The following is an 11264-nucleotide window of genomic DNA, read 5'->3' on the forward strand; positions in this document are numbered from 1 at the left end:
TGTAGTCAGTCGAGGTGGGTGGGGCTGTGAAACTGACCACATGGGAAAAGCCTGCAGGATTAGGAAAGCTTTAGGGACAGTCCATGTGTAACCCTGACCAAAGCATTCAAATCTTCTGTGCCAAAGTGGGCAGGATCTTGAGAGAGTAGGGATAGGGAGGTCACTGAGTTAATTCTATACAAATGAAAGAAAACAAACAGTCTCATTCCTCTGAATACCACACACATATGCACCCGTCCTTGTCCTCTCTCCTCAGGGAAGCCTTTAGGCCCATCCCATGCTGGGAAATGCATTTGTGCGGGTAATAGACACACAGGCTGGTGGGTGGACACTTTGTTGAAGAGAGGTATCTCTCATGAGAAGCAGAAGTGACTTCCAGCTAGCTCCCCTGAGAACAGAGGAAGCAGTGAGTCAGAACAATTTTGAAAACTCCTTGTCAGTCCTATTGAACAAGGCACTGGTGAGAAATTTTGAATCTAGTCCTCAAATCCCTACCTGCCTTTCTGGAGGATTATAAGGTGCAAATAGAGGGCACGTTGCCTAGTATCACTCTGAACATAAAACATGCCATTCCACACAAATGTACAAATGTGGGGGAAAAAAAACCTCTGAAAATATCTAATTCACGCTGCTGTTCAGTATTAAAGTTTGTGAGACCCTACTGGGCTGTTGGGTTACAGGTTCCTCTGATGTTCCCCCTTTAAGTTCAGTGATTATTCCTTCCAGACTCCGCATCGTACTACTGTTTACCTGCAGCCAAAGTCCTCCTCCCAAATCCTGCACAGGGTTGTCATTCTATCAGTGTCATATTCCCCAGAAGCCATTTGGGAAAAGTTGAAATGCCTCAGAAGGTGATTACAGATTTGCCATGAGTTCTATGCACAGAGTCACCTGTACTTCTGGCACTTTCCCAGGGACAAAAGGCCAACTAGTGACAGAAACCCTGCTGGTGGCCTAACTCAGTTTGCTTTGCAGAGAAATCCAAAACTTCTGGAAGAAAAGTTCTCTACCCTTGGAAAGAAACATTGTGTGCAAACACAGCCAAGTGGCCTCTCGCTTCTCCTCTCCTCCTCCATCTTCTGAAGGTTGTAGTCTTCCCCCCTTACCCACCCCCCCACCCCCGTGTTCTGCAGGTCTTAGACCTCTCCCCTGAAGGCAGGGTAAAGTCTGTCTATAGTGCTAAATCACAGTGTTCAAAGTCTAATGGCAAGAGAAGTTGCCCATCATAAACTTTGACACTAGGTCAAGGACTTTAAAGAAATGAAATGGTGAGCAGTTCCCTTTTTCTTTTTTCTTCTGCTTCTTCCCACCTTGTGCCTTTAAGTGGGGCAATCATTGGACTTGCAGCTTATTAATAACTAGGTTGCTTTTATCTGAAGGAATAATACAAAAGGAGAGCACAGCTGTCCAACTCCAAAATGCCACAATACAAAAAGGGAAGAGCTGAAGTTCCAGTAAGAGAACTGCAGGTCTTGTTTTTAAAGCCTAGGGGGGGAATACACCCTTCGCTACTGGCTATTTTAGAGGCAGCCCACTCTTGCAGAGCACAGAGGAAAAACAGAGGCTAAGTAGCAAGACCCTTTGCAGGAGAGTTGAAACAAGAAAAAAGTTTTATTTTGAAAATACAGTCTTTAAAGATAAATTTGGCTTCCATTTTCCATATCCAGGTGCATCCAACAAGATACAAAAACAAACAGAACAACAAGACCCACGACATTATGTACAGAGCTCTAAAATGAGCTGTGCATATCTACAAGGAACTCGCATATGCTCTTTGTGAAGGGATGTACGTGTGTGGCTGTCTACAGTTCTCAGTCCTCCAGAAGCTCAGTTAACTCCCTGGAGCTGCAGGTGCGGCTGCAGCAAGGGCAGAGCTGGGGTCAGTGAAGGGTTGCTGGGGGGGGGGGGCGTGGAACCCCGGGTGGGAGGTGTGGAGGGGTGTCTGGGGAGAGGGGAGCAGGGGGGCACGGGGACAGATCCTGGGCTTCTCTAGAAGTCCTGCCGCGGGGTGTGAGTCAGGCTGTGCCGCCGCAGATCACAGTTTCGCCTGAACACTTTGCCGCACTGCTCGCAGCTGTAGGGCTTGATGTCTGTATGGGTGAGAAGGTGAGTTTTCAGATTACTTCTCTGATTAAAGGTTCTTCCACATGTGGGGCATTTGTGTGGAGATTCCTGTTCAGATGTGAAGCAAGCAAAGGGATTAATCCTTCACACCACCACCGCACCCTTCTCAATAGTTGTCTCATTGGTATCACATAACACACGCACGCACGGCAACAAAAGAGGGCACAAATCCCTGCCCCTAATCCTCCAATCACTAACACACACGCGCAGGCACACAGCGGGGCCGATTGCACTGATAACGGGTCTGCTGGCCACCGCGGTGGGCTTTGTGATTGCCAGCTCTTTACATTTCATCACCATGTCACGGGCAGGAAAAGGGGGAAGGAAAAACTCTAATCCTCTCTTAAGGAACGACATTCTCCCGGGTAATAAGTCTCCTCTTTGCTGGAAAATTAAACTATTCCTCCATGTTCTGAACACTACAAATTATGAGGCCCCTGGGAAAGAGAGAGCATATGGGATTTCACCATGACTCCATTATCAAAATTACCTTTATTTCCTCCCAAACACGAAAGCCTTACATGCAGGGCAGATGGGATAAAAATAATAATAATAATAATAATTCTAAAATTAGGATGTAGAATAGAGTGGCCTGTTCTTTAAGAAAACATAACACTGTTTTATGTTAAATAGGATTAATTTTATGTATAAAAAAAACGGAGTATTGCTTTTCCCACCTAGAAAAAATAATCTAAATAGAGTCTTTTGAGAGGAAGACTCTGCCACTGAACACCTTTTGCCGAGCAAACATGATAAAACGGAACCAGTCACTGTTTTTGTTTTGCTTTTAACAAGAAAACAAACTTACCTGCATGTGTAAAGTTTTGTGAACGGCTAGAGTTCTAGACTGACAAAATCCTTTCCCACACTCCTGACACTTGAAGGGCTTTTCTTTGGAATGAATATACCTGAAAATCAATATAAGGTTTCATTGAAATGGCTTTCCCACCACAGTGAGGAGACTCTTTTGACAATTACTGAACTCGAGTGTCATGAAAGGACAAAAGAAACAGGATCCCCATTATGTATGTTTTTAGATTGTATTTCCCCCCCCCCCCCCCCCGTGTAATTCTGTTTATGGTTAACCTCAACTAACAGACTCTTCCCAACATTCACTGGACGTCGGTTTTATCTACACTTGATCGCCCTCTCTGGCGTATTCTGGAGCTCGAAATCCTGCCGAGAGAGTCCTTCTGGGCCTCTAGGATTTCGCCAGGGATTTAAACGGGCCAAATCAAGATGGAAAGCGAGGGGGAGTTGGGGTGGGAGGGGTGGGGACTGACTTTAGCGAATCCCCGACCAGCCACGGAGGATCGGCACTCAAGTCCTACCTTGGGTAACAAACAGCTAGTGGAGTCCCAAGAGAGATACCCCACCCCCACTCCTGGGAAGTTTTTACCGGATGAAAACATTTACGTTTCTAGTATTTCTTCAATTGCCGTTGATTAATGCAGAGTTTAAGCTCCTGAGGGCGGGGCGGGGGTGGGGGTGGGGGGTGTAACTGTGCCTAAAATTCTGGGATCTCAAGACCGACCTCCGCAAATAAATGTAAAAGGTAGAAGGTCCGGGCGTTAGGCTCTGGAGAGCACGCTGGCGTGGGGGTAGGGGATAGGGAAGGGAGGGAACCCAGTTGGGGGTGGCCCAGAGTAGACATCCAGAAATGGTCTCCAGGCTGCCATTGTGGGATTTGGGGTCCCCAGGCTTTACCTGCTACCCCCACCCCAAGGGCGACCTGGAGGAAACTGAGAAACCGATCACAGCAACCAAAACCAACCCACCCGGTTTTAGCTGCCAAAGCATGAAAACAGGACCTCCCGCGTGCATCCCGAACTAGAACGCAGCAATGGCCGGTGAGGGGAAAAGGTAACTACTGGCGGGTCGCTGGGGCCTTTTGGGATCCAGGCTAGTTGAGCGGGGCTTTCCGTGGCACTCGGGGTGCCTCTGAGGCTCTGGTATTTAGGGCGACCTCGCCGCACCTCCCGCGGCCAACCTCCGGCTCCTTCTCACCTGTGATCCCGCAGGTGGTCCTGCCGCCGGAAGGCCTTGTGGCAGATGTCACACGTGTACGGCCTCTCGTCCGTGTGGGTCCTCTCGTGGATGAGCAAGTTGTAGGATTTGGTAAAGTGTCTGCCGCAAAACTTGCAGATAAACTCTTTTTTCGTTTTCGAGGGCAGCCTCCCCCGGGAGGGCTTTCTGTCCGGAGTCAATTTACTGAGGCCCGAGATGGGGCTGCCCAGCCCCGGGCTCAGCTTGGTCAGCTCGCCCATCTTCGGGGGGTCCTCTTGCGTGGCGGCCACGGCCAAGTTGGCAAAGTCAAAGCGGGGCCGGTCCTTGTGCAGGGCTGGGAGGACGTGGGCGATGGCTCCCTGCTTGGGGTGGAAGAGGTGAGTGGTGAAGGGCAGAGCCTGGAAGGGGAAGCGCGCGTCCATGAGGCCCTGCGCCGCCGCCATCTCCGTGAGGGTGGAGCGGGTGATCTCGTGCACGTTGGGGTACCCCAGCGCCCAGTGGTTCATGTGCATGGTCTGCACGGCGCTGAGCCCGTACAGGCCCTGCAGGTGGTCCACGGCGGCGGGGAAGGTGTTCACGGCCTGCAGGAAGGAGTAGTTGGTGAGCTGCAGCGACGGGTGGAGAGGGATGGGCGCCGGCAGGGCCTTGCTCCCCATTTTCCGGGCTTCCGGGGGGCGCAGGGAGCCGCCCCTTTCTTCCAGGACTCAGAGGCGCGTCGGTGTGGGGCTCCCGTGAAAACCCAGAGAGACGACAGCAGAGACACCCTGAAAATGACAGGGAGAGAGAGGCAGAGTCGTGATTGTTATCCAAACCAGCTCGGTCTGAACTTTGGCGCAGGCGCGAGTTACCACACCTTCCTTCTAAGTCCTCCCCACCCTCCTCCCGCGCCCCGAAGAGGTGGTGAGGGAACCCTTGCGCCTGGCCAGGGCGTCAGGCGGGCCAGGAAAGGTCCCCTGTGAGCTGGGGACCCACAGGAAGGTCGGGCTCCTGCAGGGATGGAGCTGGAGACTCAGGTCCGGGAGAAGGAAGGGGGCAGGGGCGCTCCAGCAGAGGCAGCGCCGGGTCCAGCCCGCCCACCTCACCCTGTCGAGCGAAGCTCAGTCAACCCCGACAACCCTGATGCCAACACCACGCAGGCCCCGGCTCAGCCCCTGTCGCCTGGGAGCTGCCCGAGAAGGACGGGCTGGGGGTCCCACCCGGCCCAGCCCCGCGCGGCGGCTCCTCCCGGTGCGCCCCGCACTTGGCCGGGCCCAGTGGCCCGGGTGCCGGGAGCGCAGCTGGGGGTGCTTCGTGCTCCCGGGCCCTCGAGCCCTCGGAGAGGCCCGCTTCGCCCCGCGCTGACCTCGGAGGTTTTCTTTTTCCTTCCTCTGCCTCCGTCCCATTCATCAGCGGTGACGGGCCGCAGGAAAGAAAAGTGACACCTCCGGGGCCGGGTTCCACCAGGAATCGCCTCCTCCTTCCCAGGGGCCTTCCACTCCCACCCCCCACCAAGATCCCTTCCAGATGGTTCGGCTCCCGGGGAGAAGGTGGGGGAGGTCAGAGAACGTCCCTGAGGCCCGAAACCCTTCTCCCGGGTGGAGCGCCAAGCCCCAGGGAGGCTCGAGCGGCTTCCCGACCTGGTCCCGGGAGCGGCTCCTACCCCAGGAGACCTCGGGAGTAAAGGGTGGAGAGCGGGCTCCCTGGGGAGGGAAGGGGAAGGAGCCGCAGGGGGGGCGCAGCGGCGGGTTCAGTGAGGTCCTGGCGGCCTGGAGGAAGCTTGTTTCTGCCCCTGGAGACGCGTGCTCGGTGCTCCTGCCACCTGGACGCGGGGCCGAGGTCTGCGGCCTGGGCCCAGGCAGGGCGCGCACATTCTGCTCTCCCTGCGCCCCCAATGGCAACACGGAGGTCTGCTTTCGGATCCTCGCGTGCATTCAGGGTGGGCCTACCGTCTCCCACCGCCAACCCCTTCATAGCACCGGGTTCTGCCGGCTCCTCGGAACCGCACCTTGTCTCCGAGGGCGGCTCTCCAGGTGCGGGACTCCATTGCTACAAGCTGTCCCTGGAGAGGAGCTGGCGGCCCGGCTGAGCCATCCCCCTTTCCGCCTGGCTGTTGAAACCAGCAGAAAGGTGGGAGAGTTTGTTTAGCCTCCCCTCTCCACCCACCCACTTCTGCCCCTGAGTTTTCTTCTCTCGTGTGTGGTGTTGCCAGTGGCTCTGAGGGCGGACGTAGGGGGCCGCGCTAATGACACAGCGCTCTGGCAAGGCGGTCTGGCTGCCTCCACCAGGCCCACACCTTCACTCCCTCCTCCTCTGCTTGGAAAGGCTCAGAGACAGGGATTTATTAATGAGCCGCTTCTGCCTGGTGGTATGCGGTCTGGGAGTTCAGGCCTGGAGTTAATGAGAGGTGTGTAACAGTCAGAGGGTCTCAGTCAGACCATTCAACCGAAACCGTAAACCTCCTTTCGGAACAAACTTTCCCACCACAAATCACGATTCAGTTTTGTTCAGTGGCAACCCCTCCAGACCTCTCCTAGAGAGATTAGAAAAAGGACTCTCCTCACATCCCTGCTAACCTATCTGATTATTTCCTCTTCCATTAAAATAAATTGCACCTTTATTTCCTTCTTCTTGCATAATGAGGGCCAAGAAGAGATTCAAAATAGTCTTCCCCCCCCCCCCCCACTAGTGTTAAAAAGCAGCCTCCCGGATAGAGAGGAAACCAAAATTATTATTTGGGTGTATTCCCAGATTTCTTAGAAATAAATACAGGAGGCAAGCACAACTCCCACCATGTTCTATGTCTCTCTCTCTGTGTGTGTGTGTGTGTGTGTGTGTGTGTGTGTGTGTGTGTGTGTTGCCAGTTGCAGGACTACCACAACTTGTGGTTTCGATTCCAAATACACAAAGTGAACTCTGCCATAAAGGTTACATGTCCTGCCAGCATAAAGTTGAATGCCATCTTCCTTCCCTTTTTTCCCCCTAATGGTTCGTAACACAAAAATTACAGATTCCATTGTCATTCAGCTTCATGGGGGTACACAAGTGCTATTTCACAGTCTGTGTTCATTTTAATTTGCAGGACAAATGGTTTCTTCACAGAGGAGCAGATCATGGGTGAGGTCTGAACCCCTTCTACAAACAGGACAACCCTAAATATCCACCTCACATTTTTGCCATAAATAATTAGGGAGTTCAGATTTCCACTCTCCCGCCGAGTTGCTGGAAATATATGTCAAAAAAAAAATTTAAGTCGATCTACAGAGAGCTACAGTACTTTCGTTTTGTCTGGAGTTGAGCACGGAGTTCCCATACTCTGTCTCAAGCAATAACAGTTATCGTTTGCTGTCATTTCTCCACCAGGCCCTTTGGGACCATTGGTTACTTTTAATTTTGCAAGGAAAGAAATTTAAACCAATGAAAATACAGAAGTATTTCAGTGGAGCTGGGGCTGGTTTTCTTTCATCACTCTTCTTCACAGGAATTTCCAGGCATGTACAGAAGTTTTGTAAAATTTAGCCCACTGGCTGTCAACAAGTGAGATGTGTACATACTAATTTCAGTTCGGTGAGGCTTTCAAAGCACTGGAGAAGAAAGGGGTATGTGATGTGGTAATTGGATAAGGAGTCTCGCTTTTAGGTAACTGTTGTTACACTGAATTATCTAAAAATAATATACAGTCAGGGGTCATCTGCTAAAACCTGTGCGTGGGTGTCTGAGAGGACTGACGGATAGATCGATGGGCTCGCTGAATTTCAGCCCCAATGCCACAATGGGATTTTCACATAAATCAGAGAGGCTACAGTCCAAGTGGATCTAAGGAGGTCATTTTGAAAAAGTGAAATAAAAATGGCCAGACTGGATCAGGTGAACTGAGGAAAAAAAAAAAAACAACCGCCAGCGAAGTCCCTGCCCCTGTGCAGCGCCTCTGCCTTCCCAAGGAGTTAATTAAATTAAGATGCCTTCCGCATAAGGGTTCTGTTTCTCTCTGCTCCCTCGCTCCCCCTGCGTGAGTAATTTTCTTGATCTGCTCGGGACTGCAGTTTGTTTTGCAGAGGAACGAGCTGTCTGAGGCGTCTCGCTCCGGGAAACGCCAGCCCTCTTTTGTTCTCTGCTAACAGGTAGGGAGACGGATCCAGCGCTCCCTCCACAAACACCCTTTTCTCCCTCCTCCTTTCTACAACCGCAACTCCTTCTGGTGCTGCTATTTCTTGAGGATCCAAGCGTTTCAGACTCGGGGGAATTTGCCTCCCGCCCCCTCCTCCAGAACTGGAGGGTGAGAGGATAATCAAAAAGGCCAACAACACAAGGTTGGAGAGTTACCTAGGGTTGAACTATGACTTCCCTTTTGAAACGCGTGAGCTAGGCGGGCGCTGTGCGTCCCGGCCCGTCCGCGCTGCGCCGCGGCGGCTGCCCTGGGACGGGTGGAGGTGGAATCCTAGGGCACCCGGGAGCAACGGGGTTTTTTATCTCAGGGTATGCTGATCAGCTTTTATAAGAACACCCGATGAATGCTTGGATTAAATGTTGCACAACAAAACTAAAAACTGTACATACAAGTGTGTGTCCATGGGTGTTCTCTGGGAATGACGCGCCTGGGATCAGACAAGTGAGAAACAATGCCCAGGATCGCATCCACAGGATCCCTTCTCACAATTTCTGAACTCGTGTACCGCCGGGCCGAGAATCGGCGCCCCCTGCACCCTTCCTTTCTCAGGGAGCCTGCAGTCCCTTCCCAGGGCGGACACTCACCTCCCGCGGAAAGGTCCGCCGGCGCCGCGCCGCTCAGACCCGCTCCAGGCAGCGAGGCGCACAGCTTGAAAAGGTCATTGGGTCCACGCCGGGCAAACGTCTCTTTCCGCACGGAGTCCCGGCAGCCGCGAACATTCTCTGGAGCATTACGAGCCGCCAAAAAAAAAAAAAAAAAAAAAAAAAAAAACAACGAGAGTGGATCCTCGCCTTCGTCGGAGTCTGTGGACGTGGAATGCGTAAAGACCCGCAGCGCTCGGAGCCGGCGCTCAGCGCTCGCCCGGAACCCCGCGCCTCCGCGAGCCTCTGGCGGACTCCGGATGGAGTCGGAGTCTGCCCCCTCGCAGGGCCATCACCCTCCGGCAGCGAGTGCGCCGAGCTCCGTCCCCGCCCGCGTCCCTCCCTAGGCTGTTCGCGGCCGCGAGTCCGGGGCTTTAGTAGCGGCCCCGCCTCCCCTCCCGGCGGGCGTCCCGCCGCCGCGCGGGGCCCACCGCTCCCAGGCTCCGCCTCCGCGCCCGGCGCCCGCGAATGGTCCACTCTGTTTACTTGTGTTTGGATAGCAACTGAGTCTTAAAGGTACAGGTTTGCCCGAGGTTTCCCAGCGAGAGCCGAAGGTGACTCAGTTCAAAACCGACACACAAACACAACGCCCACCCCTTTCCTTCTCTCTGCCACTTTTCCTTACAGTGTTACAATCTGAGCAACTGGCCTTCTGCCTCTGGAAGACCCCACAGGGGAACGGAAGGACATGTTGTAGTTTTACTTGGAACTCTCGCCGAGTTCACGTCCACATCTTAGCACGTTTAACATAACCGGCTTCTTCGTAGGGTAGAGTCAATCAGTTCTAGATTGTATTCTTCAGCATATAGCGCCCTCCCCCCCAATTTAAAACACCAGTGTTGTACATATTCTTGGGTCAATTTTGACTACATGTGTTGTCTGCTTTCACCTGTTGTCTAAACAGTTAGCTTTTGAGGTGACAATGGCTAATTTCTTAATGGCTGGAAAGGCATATGGTGGAATATCCCAGAAGACACGTCTTCCAATATCTAAGCTTTCATCAGCCTGTATACGTTTCCTAAGCAGTGAAGCGACTTAAAGAGGTGGGCTTCTGCAACGCATTGGTAAATAAAGAATCCGCCTGGAATTGGGTGAGGAACGATCATTTACAAAATTTAGGAACATACTATTTTAGCGTCTCAAAACATGTACATCTTCATTCCCAGCCAAAACATAAAAATAAAATAATAAAAGTAGAGCTCATTGTTTAGTCGCCAGGAACCTTCATCGAGTTTGAAGTGTAGTGATACATTTTTCAGGTTCTTCTACAGGTTTGGTCCTGGGAGAGAGGAACTGCAGAAAGCCCTTCAGCTCCTCTGGAAGTGGGGTGACCGAGTCACACACACTCACTTGAAGCAGCCTCTTTGCAGCTGAGATCTGGCTGAGCAACCCTGAGCAAACCGTCCTTCTTCCAGCTCTTTGCCGGGGGAGGGGATCTGCCTCAGCCCCCCTGGCAAGCCCTCGTTTTGGGGGCAAAGATCTTCCAGCCAACAGGCTGTACAATTCAAGTGTTCCGCCAAAAAAGTGGTTTTGGATGTGCCACCTCAGAGAGCAATTAAAATAATCTCAATCGTGCAAGGAAGTGGACAAAAATATAAGACGAAACACTGTCAAAAGGTGAACTAGTGATGGGGGTGGGGGGACGGGCAGGTAGAAGCTATGAGATGTTAGTTTATGAAGATACAATTCTATGTCATTTATGCCGAGGTGGATAGAATTTTTCGTTCCTTTGGGGTAAAACATAATTCAGGGAGAGCAGATCTTTTCTCCTTTCCAATTTCCAATTCGCAAAGGTTAAAAAGTGAGCTCGGAAGGCAGACCTGGGTGTTTAATATCCTTCAGTGTTGAACTGCTGCGAAGGAGATTTGACAAACAGCATGAAAGCAGTAGAACGTCTAAGAGCTCAGGATTTATTTTTATTTTTTTTAAACGTTTTCCCTGGTGGCTTCTATAGGGGTGCTTTCATTTTAGTGCTCCGTCCTGAGCTCCAGCTACCGGGATGCCTGTGGTCCCCTCTCTCTAACCGCCTCATTCTTTCCGCAGCTTTTCTCAATTTGGAAGAGTTGGAGGGAACTTTCTCTTCTTTCAGACCCCCAGGACACGCACGCCAGGGGTGGTGACCTGAAGAGTGTTCCTACGCGTTGCATTTCCTTTTCACTAAAGTGGTGGCAATTCCCCAGGGGCGGACTTCACACCTTCCTACGTGTGTGTGTGTGTGTGTGTGTGTGTGTGTGTGTGTGTGTGTATGTATGTGTGTGTGTGGTGCGAAACCGCCTGCTTCTCCCCGCAAAGTAGACAGATTTTACAACCACCCATGAGCTGCGCCCTCTTTCTGCAAACCTCCTGAG

The 11264-nt window shown here is 52.1% G+C and overlaps 1 protein-coding gene across 3 annotated transcripts; it reads right to left on the reverse strand.

Annotated features, from left to right (window-relative positions):
* Positions 1–1592: 1592 nt before the first annotated feature.
* On the reverse strand, positions 1593–9287 carry OSR2 (odd-skipped related transciption factor 2). 3 transcript variants are annotated; one of them, XM_059672127.1, is made up of 4 exons: positions 8860–9287; positions 4132–4895; positions 2933–3032; positions 1593–2172 (listed from the first exon to the last, which is right to left on the reverse strand). In XM_059672127.1, the coding sequence occupies exons 2-4, from the start codon at positions 4785–4787 to the stop codon at positions 1990–1992; spliced, it is 939 nt and encodes a 312-aa protein (XP_059528110.1). In that variant the 5' UTR covers positions 4788–4895; positions 8860–9287; the 3' UTR covers positions 1593–1989. The 3 variants fall into 3 exon arrangements, with proteins under 3 accessions (XP_059528110.1, XP_059528112.1, XP_059528111.1); XM_059672129.1 differs by having other exon boundaries at positions 1593–2090; positions 8860–9285; XM_059672128.1 differs by lacking the exon at positions 8860–9287 and adding an exon at positions 6116–6139.
* Positions 9288–11264: the final 1977 nt, after the last annotated feature.

Source organism: Myotis daubentonii, chromosome 17 (genome assembly GCF_963259705.1).
Source record: "Myotis daubentonii chromosome 17, mMyoDau2.1, whole genome shotgun sequence".
Lineage (NCBI taxonomy): Eukaryota > Metazoa > Chordata > Mammalia > Chiroptera > Vespertilionidae > Myotis > Myotis daubentonii.

Coding starts and splice junctions, on each gene's coding strand:
- OSR2 (XM_059672127.1), bottom strand. CDS start 4,787: ATGGGGAGCAAGGCCCTGCCGGCGCCCATCCCTCTCCACCCGTCGCTG. Junction 3,033..4,131: donor GACCACCTGCGGGATCACAG/GTGAGAAGGAGC, acceptor ATTGATTTTCAG/GTATATTCATTCCAAAGAAA. Junction 2,173..2,932: donor ACAAAACTTTACACATGCAG/GTAAGTTTGTTT, acceptor ACATCTGAACAG/GAATCTCCACACAAATGCCC.